This window comes from Tetrao urogallus (genome assembly GCF_951394365.1).
Source record: "Tetrao urogallus genome assembly, chromosome: 1".
In the NCBI taxonomy this organism is placed as follows: Eukaryota; Metazoa; Chordata; class Aves; order Galliformes; family Phasianidae; genus Tetrao; species Tetrao urogallus.
This window is the reverse complement of record NC_136813.1, coordinates 171,344,769-171,367,747: the sequence shown is the minus strand read 5'-3', so window position 1 is coordinate 171,367,747 and position 22,979 is coordinate 171,344,769. Positions and strand designations below refer to the sequence as shown.

Below are 22,979 nucleotides of genomic sequence, written 5' to 3'. Positions count from 1 at the left end.
GTAATTGTCTGGGATGCCAAATTCTTGCCTCACTCACAAACTTCAAAGAAAAAAATGTTAAGCCTTTCTAGTTGATCTCACCACATGACTTCGAGCTCTCCCTGAATTTGTTGAGTTTCTCACAGGACCTTAACTTCTGCAGAAAATCTCTGCTGGTGGAAACTGTCACAGTGACAAATCTGAGAGCTGCAGTACTCAGGTCTGCAGAAGCAGAAATTCATTAGATATGGGAGTTTTAAAATAGCGACAATAACAGCTTTACACAAAGCAGAGAAGGATGCAAAGACCTTCTCCAGGAGAGTTATGACCTTTTGTTTATTGTCCTTTGAAAATAATATCACTTCTTTCAGGTCAGCAGTTTACCTGGTACCTTCGTCTGCTGGGAGCAAGCATGATGAATTGCTCAGTCCATCCACAGAAAGCTAAATCTGTGCTGATATGGCAGTAGGGTCCAGCACCAAAAATTAGCAGAAATGGTACCAATTTCCTCTTGACAGGATTTTTCAGTTTATGACAATTATCAATGATCTGCCTTATGGATTGGTGTATCCAAAACAATACTTGTTTTTCACACTGTGGAGTACTGCAGATCCTCATACACTTTATTTCTATTCAAAGTAACTGATTTTAAATGGTGTCCTTTTGAAAATATTCACTTATCAATATTTAATATGTATTCAGACTGTGCATTCATTTGTTGTCTATTACTTTTAGAGTCCTAGATGGATTTCTGACCTGTTCTTGTCTTCACAGCGAATTATATTAGCAGTTTGTTACAGATCATTGATACTTTTGTTTCTGCACAGTGACTGTTTCAGAGTTAACATTTGAAAGCTAGTTCTTCCCCTCTCTAATCCACATATGATGAAAAGGAAACTTTTAGCAATGCCAAGCAAACACAACCTTTCATTCCTCATGTTAACACCTTTAGACAGTAAGTACCATTATTATCTGATAACGTGTTTTGCTGCTATATTTTTCCTAGAGTAAGAATGAATGGTCTATGCTAGGTAGAGGTTTGGGGACATGAAGCTTCTCATTTATAGCATGAATACTGCTTTAGATTCTGCAAGTTTGTATTTTAAAATGCCTTTGAATATAATAAGCAGCCTAGATTTTAAAGGCAAACACCTACAAAGAATTAAGAAAAAGAGAGACTCTGTCTGGAAGGAATAGGACACCTCTGCACAGCTTGGGAATTCAGCAGCTGGGATTCAAATACATATAGTACAGATGTGACTGATAAGGACAGATCATACATAAGGCAGGCAAGGACAGATTGTGTGCTATATGTTTTTCTTTGAGATGAACAACTTGATTTACTTGTAACCTGAATTTTGAGAGCTCATTTGCATTTCATCAAAGAAAACCATATTCTGCTCATTGTTGAAATGCTATGTAGTGGCTGTATCTTGAATCATTCTGTTGATAATTTACAGCTCCTATGCAAAGCTGTAGCACAACATCCATCTTGATGTATTACTCACTTTCCTTTGTATTTCACAGAAGATGGCATACAAAGATAGTGAATTCTGACAGATTTATATGTCTCTCTCTTCTGCCTTTGCAATCTGTGGAAGTTGCTCACTCATATTTATTGAACAATATTCGCTCTCAGAAGAAAAACAATTTAGTGTCATGCATTTGAAAATTCTTAAAATAGTGACATTAATAGCCTTTAACACTTTCAACTCATTGATACCAATGTGCTTTACAAAACTGAAGTATGGTTTCATGCAGGAAAACTGACGCAATGCTGGACATTTTGTCAGTCATGGCCAACCATGGAACAAGAAAATGCCCCTATGCAGAACATCAGTCTTTTGTGTTTATTCTTCTGTGAAGCCACTCTGAAACAGAGTTAGAAAGAGAGGTCCATGTGCTTGGGGTAAAGCCATAAGTAATTCTAAAGCAGCGTCAGCAGACAGTATAAATAATGCTAGTATAAATAATGCCAGTACAGATCTAATATAATTGAATCATTTCAAATTCACATGGCAGCTACTGAAATAAGCATTTCTCTCCACTGGGTCTACAGAATACTAATATTCAGGTTCAGTGTTTGTAAAGCACATCTTGGAAGGGTTCAGCAGTGTTATTTGGCTTCCAGCCACATACGATACTCCAGAAATCTATGCCTAAGAATATTCATGTGACTTTTAGCATTTTAAAAGTTGCAAGTTCTTTGGGATAATTATATTTACTCATCTACACTTACTAGTGTTGTTACAAATATTCAGTCTTGAAGTAAATTAAGTCTTATTTCTAACAAAATATATGCATCTATGCTCTTGAGAACTGTGATCCCCAATGCCTTTAAGCTTTCATAATTATGCTGAAATTGAATTTAGTCTAACCATTAATCAATAAAACATGGTAGCAGACTTACCAAAGCGACTAACACTATCTACTCCATTAATGATTGGAATATAATCCGGATTATCTTCTACTCCAATCTGTTAAAAAAGAAATTGCATTTTTTACATCACACTTTTTGAAAAAATAAAATTGAAGGTTGCAGTTTACCACCAAAATTATACATGGGCTAAACAGTGCATAAATATTTGCAAATCTGCTTTTTTTTTGGTGAAAATAAATAAGAAGAATATATGCAAATTTTTAACACAGTGATCACACATTAAAACCCTATAAATTCAGTTTGAACATCTGCTGTTTCAAAGCTTGATAATGACACATAGACTTTTTTTTTTTTACCTCAAACAAAATTGATAAAGCTCTTAACTTTCCATTTCCTTTAATTGCCTCTTCGAAGTCTGTAAATAGATCTCCATCATAGCAGTAGATTTGCATCTGCAAAAAATATATATTAACATGTATTACATATACAAAGACAATCAATGCAATTATTTTTATTCCTAGTTTGTGTATAAATGTTCAACCAACCAACTTAGCACAAATACATGGATATTGATATACTGTATATTCTGATATGAATATACAGAACAGAATTAATCAACTGTTACCTATCTAAAAAGTTCTACACTGGAAAATCATTAAGTCTGGAAGAGCTGTCCTTCAAGGAGAACATCATTATCCACAGGCAATACAGCAAGCCTGGACAGCCAGCTGATACCGTATATTTAACCTACAGTACTCAGAGGAAATCAGTCTTGCAATCAACTGTAAAACACAAATAATAAAGCAGGCTGTCCCTCCTGCACCTGCCTTGCAGTAAGCATAGAGAAACACTGGTAATAAAAGATTTCCTAGGATTCTGTGCCCACATTTGCTGTCACGGGCATTGGGTTTGTTGCAGCCCTTCCTCTCTAACTTTGGACTGGGAAATCTGTAATGCCAGGTCACTGACATGAAGGGGACAGTCTTCTACTGAGAGTGACTTTTCATGTGATGGTGGGTGAGGTAAATCTTCTATTAGATGTCTTGGTGGGATAGGTAGAGTATGAGTGGGAACTTTAAATAGCTGTGAGGTAAAAAAAAAATAACACCTCCCAGGGAAAGCTCCTAGCTCACAGCTCTCCTTAGAAAACAGGAGAACATTGATACTAATGCTTTGCTTTAACACTGAAATGTGCAAAGTGTCTGAAGTGTGGAGCAGCTCCTGACCCTCAGTGAAGCCTGGGTTTGAAAAATCAGTTTCAATCTCAAATACTCCACCACTGGGGCACAAGATGGGCCAAACCTGTGGGGGTTTAAGCTTTGTCAGATTAGCAGGACCAACTCCCAGTGTCATCACAGAAGACACAGGAAAATGCAGGTTAGACATTTTCAATGGACTAATGCCCTACACTGCTGCTCTCAAGTACATCACTTAAATATTACTAATTTGGATTGAAGTGATGATTAAATTCACCAGTAAGCTTTAATTATGTGATAAACAAAGGTGCATAGTAAACAATGTTACTTTTTGCAGAATGACAAATTCTCAAAATCTATTCTATACTCTACCTCAAGAGGAAATTTTTGTCCTTCCAAGCTATGTTCTGATCCATCCGATGATGCATTACATTTTCCCCAGTGAAAAATGATCTTGCTTGCTTTGAATACAGTATCTAAGCCACCTCCACTTACATAGTAATCATTTGTCAGGTTAATCTCCACTAAACAAAGAGAAAGAGAGGAAAACAAACACAACAGTGTCAATATAAAAGCTAGTCAAGGCATCTATGACTCTCATATTTCAGAACAGGTGCAAAAAGGCAAATATGATATGCTTATTTTATTATATTTTATACATAATTTGTCAGGAAGTTGGTCATTTGAAGTAAAAAATGTGTTAATTCCTTGTTAAGGCTCTTAAGCTGGACAAAATTGTATGCAAACTGCAGATGGAAATGAACTTTGTCTGCTGGAGGGAATTAGCAGGATGGAATAGACCAAACCCCTACATTTAGCTTTTCCACACGTAATGACTGTGAATTGTTTGATCTCTTGTTAAAACAGCACTAATGAAGTACAATTCCATTACATTTCTCTTCTCAAGACTTTGAAAAGAATTTCAACTGAAGAGCTTTGCAGTTCTTATAGTATCTGAATTGTATTGCAGAAGGAAGAGCTCACACCAGTTTTATGGACTTTAAAGAATGTTTTTTTGGGTATCTCTTTAAAAGAAAAACATATTTTTTATCTCAGTTAATAGAGCAAATGCGAAATAAGCGATTTGTTGAGTAGTATGTATGAAGTATATGATGACACCAAGAACAGAAAGTAGGAGCAATAGCACTAAAAACAACCAAACCGACCTCCCAAGGTACAAAAGATCAGCCCAGACCATCAGCTGCAGGAACTGCAGGGCCTGAGTGTGAAGGTGAGCGTAGTGGATGCAGGTATGCCCAACTGAATGCACTTTTCAAGCAAGTGGCGAGGTTATGAGAGGAAGTCACCAGTCCACATAGGATCCAGGAATCTGAGCAAGAGATTGATGAGTTGCACTGTACGTGGTATCTAGAATCTGAGGATGGTAAAGCAATGACACAGATACCCAGAGAAGCTGGGTAGCTCCCCATCCCTGGAAGGCCAGGTTGGATGGGGCCCTGGCCAGCCTGAACTGGTGGGTGGTAAACCTGCCCATGGCAGGGGGTTGGAACTTTGAAGGTCTTTAAGGTCCATTCCAACTCAAGTCATTCTCTGCTTCTACGAAAATTAAAATAAAATAAAATAAAATAAAATAAAATAGAATAAAATAGAATAGAATAAAATAGAATAGAATAAAATAGAATAGAATAAAATAGAATAGAATAGAATAAAATAAAATAGAATAAAATAAAATAAAATATAATAAAATGTGACTGATCCAGGAATTTTCTGGGCACTGCTGTGAGACAAAGATATAGTTGTTAGAAGATGCCTTCCTTCATATCAGCACCTGAAACAAGTTATAGTGCATCCACGAAGCTGCGTTTAGATGCTGCTATCCTAGATTTATAGCAAAGTGGTTGAAAAATATTTGTCTGGTAATATATTTGCCACCATAAGCTTCTTTTCTGTAGCCACAGAATCACAGAATCATAGAATTGCTCAGGTTGGAAAAAATCTTAATGATCAAGTCCAACCGCAACCTAACCACATTACACTGACTCTAACAACCCTTCACTAAATCATGTCCCTGAGCTGTGAATCATCTCTTCCTAAAACACATTTTTAAGATAGAAAAAACAAATCAGACTACAAAAGCACCTGTTTCTCTTTTTTTCTTTTTCTTTTTTTCTTTTTTTTTTTCTTTTTTTTTTTTTTTAATTTGAAGAAGGGAGTTGAAGTGAATAATTCATACATGTGTCTACATTACAGGTGTTGACGTGTGGATGAATCCCACCACCATTAGATTTTTGAAACTACAACTGGTCCTCGAAGTGCTTCCAGATGAGTAAGTAATTTATGTGTATTAAAAAAAAAAAATTTCTATATATATATTTAAAATTCTAGACACTAAGTAATAGCTATCATTACTTTGTGGAAAACAGTAAATTACTGTTCAGCTTGGTGAAGTGCTCACGATGATATGATAGTAATGCTGTGATTTCCTTGGCTCTATCTGGAACATTATTTTCATTTGTGCTTTAGTGGCTTTCTATTATGCTTGGCTATAGTCATCAATTGTGTGGGTTCTTTTTTTCTATTATTGTTATTAAAATGATAAATTCAGAACACAAAGGCTATGGAAAAGGAAAATGAAAAAAGTGTAAAATCAAAAATCCACGGCTTACTGTCCTCTATCACTATTAAGTACTCTAAACTCCAAACATGAAACATGATATTTTACCTGTTTTGCCATTGTTGCGAATGAAAGTATCTTCTCCAGTTTCCTTTTCCCACCCATGGAATTTAAGTTTCTTTAGATTCACATTCACTTGGGTAAGGTCTTCATCTATATTAATAGGAGATTGTTTGGCACCATTGCAAGCTGAATATTTTTTTCCCCAGTCCGTTTGGTTCAGAGTTCCTAGAAATCAAAACACTGCAGTAAATACATTTAAACCTAAACTGATATCCATATATTTTTCAATGTGAGTAATTCAAAACACAGTCTGCAATCTGTGGTCAGAATACCTTCTCTTCTTTGGTCTCATCTGCTGCAAAACTCTGCACAAGTACTGTTGAATTCTACCTTAAAGAATTAGGTCACTTTTGATGATTTTAGATATCATACAGAAATGATTATGAATCTCCAGGGAAAGCAGAACACAACAAAAATGCCTCAAGCACAACATACAGAAATAATAAATGAAACGAGAGAGAAATAAGCTTTTAGATGAAAGAAACTGTCATTCAAAAAGAGCTTGAAGTTACTGCAAAACCCTAATTTCTAAACAACTCTTTCATCACCCAAATGTCATCAACATTCCTTCTGCCTGATGAACTCAATCAGCCCAGAAGATTTTTAATAAATAAAAGTATGATCTTTAAAGTAATCCTTACACAGACAGATAAGATTTTACTCAGCAAAAGGAGAAAGTCTGTGATGCTCTGATAACTGTCAGGAGGTCCTGTGCCACAGCAGGGCACTTTCTCCAGGGCAGTGGATTACACAGACACAGGCACAACATATTTGAACTCCATAAGAATTGAGCAGGTACTCTGCAGACCAGTGTGAGAAGTTAGCAGCTGCCCTGAGAATCTTTGGATTATATATTACAGTAATATAAATTAGACAGCATTTTGGTGGTGTCTGCATTTGCACACATACAAATATTTTCTACTGACAGGGGATTTTGATGGCATTTAAATTAAACTAAATAAACTAATAAACTAATTAAAACCAAGTTTTGACTGTGGAGCTATAAGAAAATATAGCTGCTTCAGTTAGCCTTCACTTCCTATTAGTCACAAATGAATATTAATGAATCCATTGCACACATTCAAATTCTATCATAGATGCTGAAATGAACCATGGCTCATTTACAGGCTGCTTTTTTACATCATGTCTGTCAGCGGAAGATTGGCTGTATTGCACCCCAGGCAAGGACAGCCCTCATACTGCACTCAGAAAACTCAGTGAGGGGAGAGGAGATGCAGGCAGACCTGTAACCATGACAATAGGCAGTAATACAAGATGCTCATCTGGATAGTGAGCTACCTAGAAACATACCTGAGCTAAATAATTCAGCAAGGATCAAGTCAGGCCAGTTACCAATATCACCTTGCCACATCAGAAGTACTGCAGGTCAGATGGCGTGCTATTTACTTCTTTCAGTCAGGAACAAAAGAAACTGCTAGGCACAATGGCCAAGCAAATAAAAAAGTTTCAGTCACAGTGTACTGAAACTAAATTTCCTGCAGGTGGGGATTAGAATCCTGTTTAAGTGAGCAGCCCTTCCTTTGGGAAGGGCACACTGGTGGGCTTCCGGCTCATCCTCAAGTAATGTTTCTCATGGGCATTAGCTGTGAGCTATAGTTTATAACCTGGACAAGCATTGCAATAATTTGATTTCTAGTGTGATTTTTATGTGAACAGAGTATTATTTCACTTCTTATCTTTAAAGCTTCCCTTGAAAAATTCTGAGTCCAAGTCAACTTAAACTTGATGAATATGCTCAGGTAATCTATAGAGAATTTTTTAACAAATATTGAAGGCCTTTAAAACCAAAAAGAACAATTTTACTTCAATATAAATTGAAATAATGAACTTTCAAAACAGCAAGTAAGGTTAGACAGGGAGAAATAACAATTCTCAGCTTTCCCTCTGCATCCTTGCAGACAGGCACTTGTTTCTAGATCTACCTTCAGCCAACTCTGTGGCTTTCCAAGCTGCTAGGTCAGGCCTGGCTGGCCACCCACTGCTGTCCCTCAGAATTAGGCTGCACTCTCCACTCTCATCTCTGTCTTTGTTCCTCCGTTCCCAAGGCTTCCAGAGGCTGTTGCTGTTTCAGGGCAATGCGTAGAGAGCTCCTTTCCTTCCACTGTCATACCTGCTCTCCTGGCTCACATGCAATCTCTTCTTCAGGATGTTATCACAACTCTCTACTCAGTATGCTTTTTCCTTATTCTGCTCCTTCCTCCATTAACATCAGGATTGATGGAAAATCCATCCTCCTCCCACCACCTGGGTACATTCTTCCAGATTTCTTCTGATGAATGTAAATATTTTTGACTTGCATCTTCCCTTTAAATTCCCTACTATCCTCTATCAAGTTCAACTCAAACAAATACATCAAATTTACAGAAACTATCATTTCCTTCCAAGTTTCCTAGTTTCATGTTTCAAATTCCTGCTTTGCGACATAGAACATAAATTCTTTCTCTTGGTAGCTGTTATCCAAGCATGAGCAAATAATATAACAAATCCCTAGCATGAAGCTAATTATAACATTAGTAATCTACATCCCAGAAGATAGTGCTGTGTCAACACTGTAACCCACCACCATGTCCTGAGCCAGGGCACCTGGAGTTAGGATAGTAGGATGCCAGCTGTAGGCACTATGATAATGTTGTGATTCAAGCTAAGAAGCTTCTTCATTCATTCTAGATGTGAGGCTTGTTATAAATATTGAGAGGAAGAAATGAGGGAAGCTGAAGGCCTGATGAGGTGAAGAACATTATTTCCTACCTCTCAGCTAGTCCTCAAACCTGTGATGTGAGCTTGCTACAAAGGTTTGATAATGTTCAGGCTTTTAATGTGTGGAAACAATTAAGTCAAGTGATTGTGATACAGAGATTCTCCTTTCATTGTTTATCCCTTACTGAAATCTTAGAACATCTCTGAATTTTCATGAATCCTCTATAAATTTTAGAATGATGATTTTCATGTAATTGTAGGACACCACACACTTCCCTGTGCACACGGTAAGGAACTGATTTATCTATCTTATGTATAGAAAAAATGCAAATACTTTTTCTGCCGCTCTCTGGTTGACAAAAAAATTAAGCAAGTCTGTCCTTGTTGTATGACTGCTAGCTGAAATCATCCAAGGATAAATGAAAAGTATTTTTGGCTGCAGAGGACAATAGTCTTCCAGCTAAGACAAATGAACTGAATGCCCAAAGTCAATGCTCCTGCTGGAAAATCTGAATAGGTATTTGATGACTTTTAATCCTTTTTCTTCTTTTTGGTCCAGCAGGTTTTGTTTTTTTTTGTTTGTTTTTTTTAAATTGCTTATAGTTGCAGAAATACAGGTGACCTCAGTACTGAGAAATGCAGGCAATATGGAAGATATTTCATAGGAAAAAAAGAACCTTTGTACCAAGGAATGAGACGTGTACATTTTGTCAGTCATGTGCAAAACTACACTTACTCAGTAGTTGCTGAGATACTGCAGCATTGATCAAAAGCTATGGAATTAAATGTAAAGGAAATCAATAACAGGCTCCATATTAGAGAAGGAACATGGGGAATTTCAGAAAGAACGGGAGTTCACTTGTGATGATTCAGATTATGTTTGAATAGCAGAATACGTGTCTATGCATATATCATGTTCTGCAGACCAATACAAATGGATTTATAGAGCGAAACAGTTGGGGCTGAAGACCAGATGTCCACACCATACGTTTTTCAGAAGGCTTTTAATTCAGCCTATCTCTGGTTCCATGGTAAATGCCCACTGGCAGATGAAATGTATTTGGTATATTGTTTCAGTGCTTCTCCTGTTTAGTAGCAGTTGGGGTGAATCCACGTCATGCATTCTGAGACAACTCTGCCTTGGGAAGCAAAGCTGGGAAAGTAGGGAGCAGCCATAAGATTTCCTCCAGAAGTCCAGTCCCAATCTAATCCAAAATGCTGATGTAAATGCATCCAATGCAGGAAGCAGGTGGTGAAACTGCTGTGGTTTACATGACTTGCAGAAAGCCAAAGTAAAATCATAAGAACCAAATGTTTTTAAACAAGAGCAGATTGTTTTACTGTAGGTGTTATCACAGAAACCACAAATCAAAGCAGTGCCAGCCATCTTGAAAATATTGTTGAAACTCAGCTTTGAAAATGATTTTCCCCAAACTGTTCTTTGCTCGGAAGGAAACCTGAGGAGAATAAAAATGTGCATGATGTAATGTGAAGAATGCACAGAGGAAGCGATGTTTGTCAAAGCTGTCAGCTCTGAAGAAGTAACTGACAATTCACTATGAATGAAAATGAGCCTGAGCAGATGACAAGTTAATGGAAGACTGTGTATACCATAACCTTCACTATTCTTGCCCAAGGCAGAATGGCCAAAGAAAATTTGCCTACTCTGTTTCGATAAAATGTTATACTCAGCACTGCTCCTCATCCTTAGCCTCATGAGCCCACCCTCACAACAAGCATGCACTTATCATTTTGTGCTGCTCTTCTACCTCCTGCAGCCTTTGGAAGATCTGTCCCACAGAGTGTTACTGCACTTCTGTCTTTTGTAACAATAGTTGAAAGAAAAGCATCTGTCAAACAGTTCTTCACAAGTTAGCAGCCTATGCAAGCAGAAAGAGCAAGTTGTGAAACTGAGTAGGCTGTGATCCTCCCAGCAGCTTGCCAGGAGAGCGGTTTCTCAGCATGTTGAGATGCTACTATATGCCTATCTGTTGGGCTGTAAGTCTTCATGATGAGTACTGCTGTTTACTACGGGGTATCGGTGCTCCCTGTATGCAATATACGATTTATGCAGAATGGTCTTCTTAAATCAATGGAAAATACATCTTCATAGAGAGAGAACTTAAACCTAGTACTGTTAGAAATATGGATACAACTTAAGACAGTTCAAGACTAAACTTTTACCAGTTGCAGGGTATAAACACTGACTTTGGAACTGGCAGTGCAGCCTGAGTAAAATAACAGGTAGACCAGAAAAAAATCATAGGTGTGATTAAAGTTTTTCACTGCTTTTATTCCATTTATTATTTCAAGACTTAAACTGTTGTGAACCTTTGTGGTTATGTTACAGATGAAAGGAAGTACAAAAGAGTGAGAGATTTTTACCGCTGCTTAATTTGCTACTCTCTATTTTTCATCTTTCGCTCTTGGATGATATCATTACTTCCATTACTTTTTAAAATATATACTGGACAATTATGGAAAGTGAAGAATATATGTTCTGCGTAGACAGAATAGATGTTTTACCAAAGATGTCACTGACATATCACTCTGAAACTTTAAGTGACTCCAAAGTGCTTTTGGTGTTTCATTGTTTTTTGTGTTTCTATTTTGATTTTATAAAGCAATTTTTTTATTGTAAGATACGAGAAATATGAAGCAAGGCCATTAAATATGTGGGTACTTATGTTAGGACAAGGTTTAAATTTAGTTGAAGCTCTGAAGACTAAAGGTAGAAGTATTCCTTCTGCTCTTTGTTTCTGCTTCACGGTTTAGTTAGAGCATCCAAACTGGATCAGTAGAGGAGATGGGAATCCACGAATGATTAATACACTTAGCTTTGCACCAACGGTTGCACAATGCAGCTTTTAGTCTCTAAAGATAGAAAAGTGACTTCAATGCAGATTCTGGATAAGTAAGTGAAGAGCTGCACCACTAGCCAACAGAGATAAGTGCCACTGATATTAATCTTGTGGATATTAGTATACCTCATATTACATGAAACTGCATTCTGAAGGCAGATTTTTGTCCACAAATAAATGAAATGTCTTAGTCTTACATGCCAGCAAGTAGAAAACAGAGCTTCTATTTTGTCTTGATCTTCATTGCAGGGATTTTCTTTCACCTCCAAAAAGCTCCAGTTACCTCCACAGCACTATTCATGATCAGTTTCATAAACTCCCTATAAATTCTTCAGATTGAAAAAGTCTAGACTCTAAGGGGTGAAGTTACATGTCAATGCAGAGAAGAAGTTTTGGCTTCCAATTTTGGGCTTAGCCAATTTTTAAGCCTGTCTTAGTGTTTAATTGCTTGTGGGCTTTCCAAGACAGGACTGCTTGCCAGTGTCTAGGTCAAATGCTAACAAATGATGGCTATGTTAAAAACAGCCCATAGAGTAACTGCGTGGTCACTCTACAAACTTCAACAATATTTACATGATCAAAATTCAACACTAAAAATGTAACTTGCTCAAATGAGCAAAACTCAAATATATTTATCCCATAATTTTTTTTGCATACGTGCAGCTGCAGATAAATGAATGCAACACATTTCCCTACAGATATTGCTCTACTTTAGGATTTGACATTTCAAATGAAGGAAACAGAAGAAACAAAAAATTGTATTTGTTTTGCAACTAGATTCATTCAAGCAAGCCAGAACATCTATTTTAACATTTCTTTACTGCATTGTCACTTTTCTAAGTATCAGCATATCTTCACTGTATTCTAAAAGATTGTGCATTGTGTGCATACGCACATAAGAAGATATCTGTGCTGTACAAACACAGAAAAACATGGACTTTTCTTGAGGAGAATATCCTAAAGAATGGCCCAGCATATATATATATATATATATATATATATATATAAATAATGTCGTGCCCATTTTCTTTGTTTCCCATGTGAAGTATGTCTGTTATTAATATCTAAATTAGCAGACGAGTCAGGAAAATTTAATGCAATGCTTTTTTATCCTCCAATCATCATATTTCTTTCATCTTATGTTTTATTTGAGCATAAACATTATGCTTCATCCACATCTCTCGTCACCAGGACAGCTCAAAACATAGCCAAAAACTACTGAGAGAAGAAAAAAATCATATTTTTCCCCTTTCATCCTCACGGAAAAAAAAAAAAAAGAATCAGAATAAATCACAGTTCTTGAGATACAATAGACAACTGTAATCAGTATTATAAATGCAGTGGCTGCCTGGTAATTTGTCTTCCTGGGAGTCAATCTGATAATGATTCATAGCCTAAGTGAATTACTGAGCAAAATGTGTAGGAGGATGAAGACCAATGGACAGCTCACTTTCAATATAGCAACTGTTTGCTGTTCCTCTTCTTTCAGTCCTTGATGTATCTGGCCATTGCAAGCTAGACAGAAATTATATAGTCAAATACTTCTTTGCCAGAGAAATATAGATTATCACTGATTTGCAATGTACTCAATGGTATGGTTGTTTACACTCGGAATAAGATTATGGGAGAAATTCAATCAACATTTTAAGATACCTCTTTCCTATTATTCTCATCCCATTGCTCCTGAATTTGCATAGAAATGCTGTTAGAGAATGATGTAGCAATAGACAATGAAAACTTGCCAAGTAATCTTGATAATTAATGTAGTGTTAAGATCTAAGCTATATTTTCAAGTAAGTATTAAGGAAGGAAATTTGTTACAGTGTCAAATGAGAAAATATCCAATAAAAAATAAATATATTTTCTCTTACTTTTATTTCATTTTTCGGAATATGTGGAACCCTAATTGGAAACTCACTGCTTCTAAACTTCTCCAAGGAATTCAGATAGTAGCAATGATTTCCTTAAGATACTTAAGGTCACGAAATTTTATACAGCATTGCTGAGTGACAGAGAAAATTCCAAGACCACAAATAACCATAGCTGAAAACAGAACTGGAATGCATGGAGCTGGCTCACTTTTAGGGTAAGAAATAGGCAACGTCTTTTGGCCAGCACTGAGGATAACAGCCTGTGACTGAATTTCAGATCCCTACAGCCGCATTTTCTTTTGGGTGTAGTAGAATTAGCTGACAATTGTGTGTCATGGCAATATCAAAGACCTGTTTGGTCCCTCCCAAAGAAAGAACTCCTCACCCATTCCTAAGCAGTTGTGCAGTGTTGGCAAGGAAGGATGTGTGAAACGGACAGTCACACACTTCACCCTCTACCACTTCCATGATTTTTAAGATAACAGCAACAGCTTTCCAACACCATACAGCCTCACCACAGTTCAGCTGTTCTTCCTGGAAGTGGAATGGAGGCCTGCCCTCAAACTTACATCTACTGCACAGAGAACGTGTACTATATTGCCTTTATATCAGGAGCATAACAGGAGCATACATGGAGCCTATGGTAGTGTCTCCCTCTGCCTCATATCACAGAATCACAGAATCACAGAATTGTAGGGGTTGGAAGGGACCTCCAGAGATCATCGAGTCCAACCCCCCTGCCAAAGCAGGTTCCCTACACCAGGTCGCACAGGTAGGCATCCAGGCAGGTCTTGAACATCTCCAGAGAAGGAGACTCCACCACCTCCCTGGGCAGCCTGTTCCAGTGCTCCGTCACCTCACTGTAAAGAAGTTCTTGTGCATGTTTGTGTGGAACTTCCTATGCTGCAGTTTCCAGCCGTTTCCCCTTGTCCTGTCTCCACTCACCACTGAAAAGAGTCCGGCCTCGCCATTCTGCCCCCCACACCTTAGATATTTATAGACCTGGATCAGGTCCCCTCTCAGTCTTCTCTTCTCAAGGCTGAACAGACCCAGTTCACTCAGCCTTTCCTCATAGGAGAGATGTTCCAGGCCCTTCACCATCTTCGTGGCCCTCCGCTGGACTCTTTCCAAGAGATCCTTGTCTTTTTTGTACTGGGGAGCCCAGAACTGGACGCAGTACTCCAGATGAGGCCTCACCAGGGCAGAGTAGAAGTATCGTTCAAGTACTAATCTATTTGAAATGCAACGATTGAGAATGACAAAATTATTTTGAATCAAAGCTTGAGCCAGCTTTAAACAGACCATAAAAATGCATCTTAAATGACCATCAACAATAGCAAAGAAAAGGGAAGTAATAATCTACTTCAAGTTTAGCATTCAGCATCTGTCTGATAAGTGATAGTTGATGAAGTCCCAGAAGATGACTACAACGAAACCCATCTTCAGAAGCAAAAATCCTCATTTACACCAGAGTGTGGATCACCATCTAAATCTAATGAGTGGCACTATGACAGTCTTTGCATTTCCTTGCTCATTATACCAAGGTAGTCTCTGCTGCATTTTAGAAATGATCTTGGGTGGCAGAACCGAATTATAGCAAGGAAATTTAAAATGGTATCATTTCCTTCTCAGCTTTTCAACACTTCAACAGATCTAACAGTATTGGATTCCACTGAGAATATCAAAAATGTTTTCTCTCTTGTGGGATGATCTCCCTCCTTCCCCCCTCCACTGCCTTTTGCTTTCCTTCTTCACTTCTTTTCTCTCCCTCATCCCATTTTTTGCTATAACCAAATGTACATTACTTTGTCGCTATCACCAAGGAAAATAACTCCTGTTATTACCAGCCAATCTACAAGAATAATAGGTTTAATAAGCTCTGATCCAAAGTCTGCTCCTTTATGTATATTAAAAAAATTATGGGTGGGTTCTCTGGCCTTTGGATCAGATCCACTGTGCATACATATAAAGATCACTGCTAAATAAGACTTGTGCAACCTTGGATGCAAGACATCCACAAGCTGCTGTGAAAAAGGTTGGCATTTATCCTTGAATAGCAAAAAGGCATTTATCTCAGCTTAAAAGAATAATGTGAAGATCTTGAAAAACAAGGACTAGACAGAAATAAACCAAAGCAAGACAAATATAAGGTAAAAGAATACTGGATTACATCACTGCTCAGTCAGTCCCAGCAGGTGCATATGTAGGTACATAAACAACATTAATGTCGAAAAGAGCATCACCTTTTTTTGCTCTCCATGTTCTCATTTATAGAGCTTTATTTTTTTATAAAATGAAGCTCCTACCAATCTCCAGAAGAACATAATGGCACAGTAAAGTTAGATTTCTTTCTAGCACCTTTTAGCAGCGTAGTGTAATTTGGTATTACACTTCTATGGGAATTTCGATATATATCACGCTTGCTTAATGTTAAGGGTGAAAGGAGGTAGTGGGCAGGAATTTGTTTTATAGATGGAGATAAAGCTGTATGTGTGCTCACCTTCACAGTTTTTATCACATAGTATTTTAGACTTTAGAAAGCCCATTCTAATTGATAAGCATGGACTGTGAATGCAATAGCAAAAGCTTTAATTCCCTTTTCTCTTTTCCCCGCCCCCCCAGATAAAAGAAAATCCCTAAAAGAAAATGAACACTAACTTTTTAAAGCAGCCACTATGTACTCTGGAACGTACTGCAACAAGCTGCTGCTGTAGCTAGGCAACCAGGATGATTAAAAAAAAAAAAAGTCACATGTTTGTAAATAATAGCAGTGCATTATTTTGAGAAGGACACGAAAATACACACAAAATTTAAATCTGCATGCTGGAGGATAGGAGTCTCATGCATGCAGACACACCATTCTGTGTGTGTCCATTTTAAGCAATGTTATGCTTTTTTCCCTAAGCCACTGAAACAGAGACAGACTGCTTAAATGCAATGAGTCACACAGCAAGGCAGCATGAAATGCCTGTGTTGGTAAAGATGCCCTGAGTTTGGCTTTCGTGTGTGTTTTCAGAAACAATTATTTTGTTTGGGGAGGCAACCTGAATATTTTTTAAAGTACAAAATACGTGCAAGTGGAAAGAAGATAAAAACCAGCCCACTCCTAACATTCCACAAACCTTCCTGCACTAACGGTATTGGTTTGGAATTAGTGTAATTTCATTGCTATCATTATGTTTCCATTTTTTCCCACAGATGCTACAGCAGATTCTTTCCGATCTACAATAGCAAAATCAGTGGATGGATGATTCTTTCTCTGGTAACCTACCATGCTAAATTTAAATGACACTAGCACATGATTATTCTTCTTGAGAGTTACCACATCCTCAAAAACAGTCCTTAATAACTCCTCCAATGAGTGAGGTTCTTTCCAGCCCTGATGGGATAGCATCATTATGTAAATTACACAGTAGGTATTTCTTCCAAGAACTTCTTTCACAAATGTGATATGCAAATATATTTTTTCTTCTGCAGACATAAAAAAAGAGATCTAACCAGGCTTTAAAAATCTTTCAGTATTAAGAACTTTAAGAGCTACTTTCAATAGCGAGTAGTTACTCTCAATAGTGAAATGGTAAAAGCTATTTAGCAGAAAGTGTAACTCATTTCAGACGGGAAACTCACTGGCCATTAATAGCATTTATTCTCACATTCTATCCTACCCTGGAAACTACATTTGTAATAGGGAAGGAAGCAGCACTAACTGTTACAGAGGCACACACTTAAGTTCTTGTACCTCTGTGAGTCTTACGGAGATAAAACTTCTGAAAAGAAGAGTTAATTCACTGCACAGCTTGTATTGTGGAACAGATAGAAACTGAAGCTTAACCTACTGCCTCAGAGCCAAAAGTTCACAATGAAGATTTCAGTTTTCATATCAACATTCCTTTAAATTCACTAAGCTCTTTAATGGCTTAGCACTTCATTTTTTTTTTCTATGGCTAATAATACACAGAATAATCAACTTTCATGAAGATTTGTGCCATCATTTTTCTTTCTCTTTTCTCCACGAGGAAAGAACTATTTTCCTTTCATTTCTGCACATAATAAAATAGAAGAGGATCAGAAGAGCTTGTTACTTTTTTTCTTCACATTGTTACACGAAGATCAAATGTAGGGTCCTTTTTATCACCTGCCAGCATAGTCTTCACTACTTTCCATTAAGTGAATCTTTAAAGGAGAAAGAGATCTTGAATACTGTACCATGACTGGCCAAATCAAAGGCATGCTTCTTGGTTTATTTATCTCTTTTAAGTGGGAAGCTACTATGGTAGGAGCAAGAGAAACACATGGTATTCCCAACACATTAACATCACCTATCAGACCTCTCCCAGCACAGGAGAAACAACTTTCTGCTGCAGAGTTAACATCTTATAGTTTGAGTGAAGGTAATCATCCAGTCCCAACGGAGGACTGGATGGACACAAATGCTTTTAGTACCAAGTGATCCCAAGTACTTGAGAATCTTGGCAGTTCTAGATTTCTGGAAGGCCTCTATATGAGATGAATATTTAGTTTCACTCTGAAATTTTATCTACTGCTTCCTCTTTTTTCCTTTTCCCTCTTGATGGAAAGTATCAATTTTATGCTCAAGAAAAATACATTGAATGTGAATGCTATCTCACTGTCTTAAACAATACAATTTTAATTACTGACTAAGAGAAAAAATTTTCTGACATGTATCTTTTCTGCTCAGACTGTCAGCAACTGGCCAGCCATAACTAAAATAATGGCACACAGTTCTTGCACTAAATTATCAGCTATCAAAGCAGATCTGTAAGCTGTTGGGACAAAACCTCCATGGTACAGACTTACTGTGCATCTAACTGAAATGTAGATAATCAGGCTTCAGAGACCATTTCACATAGAGTTCATAGGTTCCCAGATTTTCATCAAAAGTTCCCTATACCTGATCTCTACCACTGCCTGTGCCCTGAGGTACTGCCAGATTGAGTAACCATCATCAAAGGCCATTCTGAATTCACAAACAGGTCATCTCTTGCCACAGTCTCCCAAGGCACCTACCCAGTTGGCATGACCCTCTGTGCAATCAGCAGCACTGAATTGGAAGCAAAGCCCTGAAATCACATCTGCCTCCATTCAGAAACACGGATTTTCAATTCTAATACAACAACCCAACAGCCAGATCCTGACAACAGGTTTTAGAAAAAATCAGATGTCCTCCTTCCTCTGAACACCACTTTCACAAATGGGAAATGTTAGAAATTGCGCATTTGTGGAGTCAATGCAGTCAATTCACTGCATGATATCTACCACATTTCACATTTAAGATCAGATTATTCCATGCATCTCTTCCACAGAGTCACACAAGTCTTAAATCATAGCCTAATTATAATTATTCTAAAGTATTTCTCCAGTTTTTTGATTCCCGTCTGAATTAGGCTCCAGTCCCACAACCATGTCCGTGTTGGTAGCCAGCTATTCAGGTCACAGAATGTATGGGTGGCTATAAAACAGCTTATATGTTACTGAACTATTCATAGGAAGACCATATTTCTGTCTCAAAACAAAGTCCACTACTATTAAAGCAAATACAAAATGTAATTGTTAAAATAATTACATATAATACATTTCTAGTAGTTTTGTGTTTGCTATGCTAGCACAATGACCAGCGTTTGCTATACAGCACTTAGCACCATCAGTGCATATATTATGAGATTTCTGACACAGTTACATGGCTATTGGTCTAATTCCTTATCAAAAGATGATTCCTAATTTCTATTCTACCAGACAAGAATCTCAGATTTTATGTAAAAGATAATAATTAGGAAAAACAGAGAAAAAAAACTCACCTAGATTATACAGTATCTAGATCAGCCACTTATTGTTTTAAAACTTTTTTTTTGTTTTGTTTCCTAGAAGAATATCCTTCATGCTCTCCATCTACACTCTGCATCACAGTTTATGTACTATGGTCTCCTGCTGTTCCCAGTCTCTGAGGATCTGGTTATGATTTCTTCCTAGCTAGTTACAACTGCCCACAACTAAGGTAGTAGGCCTTAATTACAATTGGGATGGAAAGTTGGGCAAAATATTATGATGGTTAAAGAAGAGATACATGGCCTGAGTTTCCAGCTACAGCATATCTTCACAGATAAGCATAGGCATAATAAAGCTTGCTCTGCTGGTGAAGCTCAGAATCTATATTCCCCAGTATAATTTTCAAAATATGAGAGGATTAGTCTCACTCATGAGTGACTCACATGACATTTACACAGAGATTTCTAAATGAAGGGGCTGATCAAAAAATTCTGTAGGTGAATTATATGATTCTCCATCAGTTCTATGATAAGGAATAATATATTAGGTTAGAAGAAAATGGGAGCTCAGGAATGGGAAAGCAAGGCAAAAGCACAATGTAAATGAAAGTTTCTGAGAAAATGCAGAGACAGCTTTTTGCATATGCAGCTGTGAACTCTTTTTTAATAATTTCTCTTGGCTATAGGCAACAACTTTCCCTTCATTGGAATCTGTTTTATCTATGAATAATACCAAGAACCTGATGTTTCCAGTGCAGTGTACTTCCCTGTGGGGAAACATCAAATCTAGAAACTTCAGCTAGTGGAGTTTCCATGGAATTGTTCCTTCAAACTAAAGATGTTTTTAACTTCACAGAAAATGCTGCCAGATTGTGACTATGAGTCACAAGAGATCTGCTGAAAATTATGTTTCTTTCTATATTATCTCTTTATTTTTTCTAATATCCTGTCACTTAATTGTTCTGATAAACAATTCCTTGACTGATGGGTGTCCTTGAAGTTTTTATTCTGTGGAGATTAGACATAAAGGCTTGTACTGAGACTCCCCTCCACCCTTGTCATCTCTCAGCTTGCCTTGCTTTTGTTTTTCCCTCTTTTCTCTGGTTTAGTAATGATATTTTGTCTCTTCTTCTGAGACTCTTGCTCAGATGCTTTGGATATCATGGGGGAAATTCTCTACAGAGAGAGTGGTGAGGTGCTGGAACAGGCTGCCCAGAGAGGTTGTGGATGCCCTGTCCCTGGAGGTGTTCAAGGCCAGGTTGGATGGGGCCCTGGGCAGCCTGGTCTAGCATTAAATGGGGAGGTTGGTGGCCCTGCCTGTGGAGGGGGGGTTGGAGATTCATGATCCTTGAGGTCCCTTCCAACCCTGGCCATTCTGTAATTGCAGTACCACAGAATGGCTGATGTAGGAATGGATATCTGGATGCTATCTGGTCCAAACCCGCTGCACAAGCACACACAGCACATTACCCAGGACCATGTCCAGGTGGCTTTTGAAGATCTCCAAGGAAGGAGACTCCACAGTCTTTCAGAGCACCTTGGGCCAGTGCTCAGTAAGGAACTGCTTCCTATTGTTCAGACAGAGCCTCTTGTTTACCACTCTGGTGTCCACAGCTTCCTATTTTGGCATTGGATGTCACTGAAATAAGCCTGACTCTTTCCTCTTTTCAATCTCCCTTCAGGTATTTATGGACACCGATAAGATGCCCCATGCCTTCTTGAGGGTTAACAGTCCCAACTCTCAGCCTCTCCTCATAAGAGATGCTCCAGATCACCTTGGTGGCCCCCAACATGGGCTCTTTCCAGTACGTTCATGACTCCTGTACTGAGGAGCCCAGAACTGGATCCAGCACTCCACCACTTCCTAGTAGAGTGAAAGTATCACCTCTTTTGACCTACTGGTCATGCAACCTACTCTCATGCAATCTCTCAACCTCTCAAGAATATCCTTAGCTTTCTTAGCACCTTTTTTAGACTATTGCAGATTGATGTTCAACTTGGTAACCACCAGGCCAACCAGGTCCTTTTCTGCCAAGCTGTCTTCCAGCTGGTCAGTTCCCAGCATGTCCTGGTGCCTGTGACTGTTTTTCCCCAAGTGCAGGACGCTGCACTTCTTTTTGAACCACATGAGATTCTTGTCAATCCACTTCTACATTCTGCAGAAGTCTCTCAGCACTCCTCCTCATTTTAAATCATCAGTAAAATTCCTGAGGATATACATTCTGGCCCATCATCTAAATCACTGATGTAGAGGAACAGTAATATTCCAATGTACTGTAATGAAGATGATGAAGACTTTACTGTAATAGGAACAAATATGCAAAAAGCAATAGCAACATAACCTTTTCCCTTGTGCTTGAATTTGTGAAGAAAAAGCAACATGAACTTGTGAGGTCAAATCAGAGATGAAATCTCTTGACCAGAACTGCCTAAGCTATACCAGAATTTAGAACTTTACATTATGTGTTCTCTGCAGGTGCATCCTTCACCTCCCAGTCTCATTTATAGTATCCACAAAAACTGGGTATGAAATGTGTACAGTCCTCCACAGGTTGGAAAACTATATTTCATTACTGCATTGGCAATGTCAGTAAGCAGATCCTGAAGAGCACTGCCTTTGCCAGATCCTGCACTGCTAACTTGTACTACTACTGCCTTCCTGCCAAAGTGAAATACTGAGGGACACTGTAAGGGACTAGCATTCAGTCTCCCATCAAGGAGGGATTTTGTTGACAATTGTCTCCTTGTCTTCCTTCTTAGCTGAGCAGAATTTAATTAAAACACATTTCCTCAGAACATTTGATCACTATTCAGATAATCCTCAGCTTGCAGGCGCAGAGTTTCTGTGACTGAAGGAGGAACTAAGGGAGCTTTACTCCCTGCCCTTGCACATTCTGCATTTCCGTGTCATTTGATTTGACTGCAGCTGTGTATCTGCATAAACTCACCCCTTCAGAGCGGGTATGATGTGTCCCTGTTCCATAATAAGTAGAACCACTGAAAGATTGTAAAGCATGATCTTGCCTTTAATTTGATATGTAATTTAATTTGGTAGCGGGACAAACTCTTTGTTGCATAAAATAAATACTGCCACTACACATACCACAATGGTTCCCTTGTTGATGCTGCTTCTGCTGATGATTGCTAAGAATTTGGCAGCTACATTTCTCCAGATGTGCCACTTAAATGGCCAGTTAGGGCAGAAAATTTCCATTCCCTGCCCAACACAGTTTTACAGTTCTCACCCCTTTACAAACTACGTGTTTGATGGTACAAACATAAATATATATGATCTTACTTTATTTTAATGGGTTTTGCAAACAAAGTATTTATTTACAAAAATTGCAGGAAACAAAGTGACCTCAACAGCGTAGCGTCATCTCTTTTGTATCTGGCCAAGACCAAAATGGTAGCTGACACTGAAAACAAATTTACCAATTTTCAGCTGTGCTGGTCTAATGAGTGCTTAAGGGATACCTCATGAGGGAGCTAA

At 38.0% G+C, this 22,979-nt stretch overlaps 1 protein-coding gene across 1 annotated transcript in view; it reads right to left on the bottom strand.

Annotated features, from left to right (window-relative positions):
* Positions 1–22,979, bottom strand: part of PTPRZ1 (protein tyrosine phosphatase receptor type Z1) — a gene marked incomplete at both ends in the record, with an annotated part of 132,298 nt that overhangs the window by 53,985 nt on the left and 55,334 nt on the right. Inside the window, 4 exons of the mRNA XM_079539577.1 lie at positions 2,390–2,456; positions 2,716–2,811; positions 3,928–4,079; positions 6,239–6,418. Coding sequence (XP_079395703.1) covers positions 2,390–2,456; positions 2,716–2,811; positions 3,928–4,079; positions 6,239–6,418 — 495 coding nt within the window. The remainder of the gene's footprint in view (positions 1–2,389; positions 2,457–2,715; positions 2,812–3,927; positions 4,080–6,238; positions 6,419–22,979) is intronic.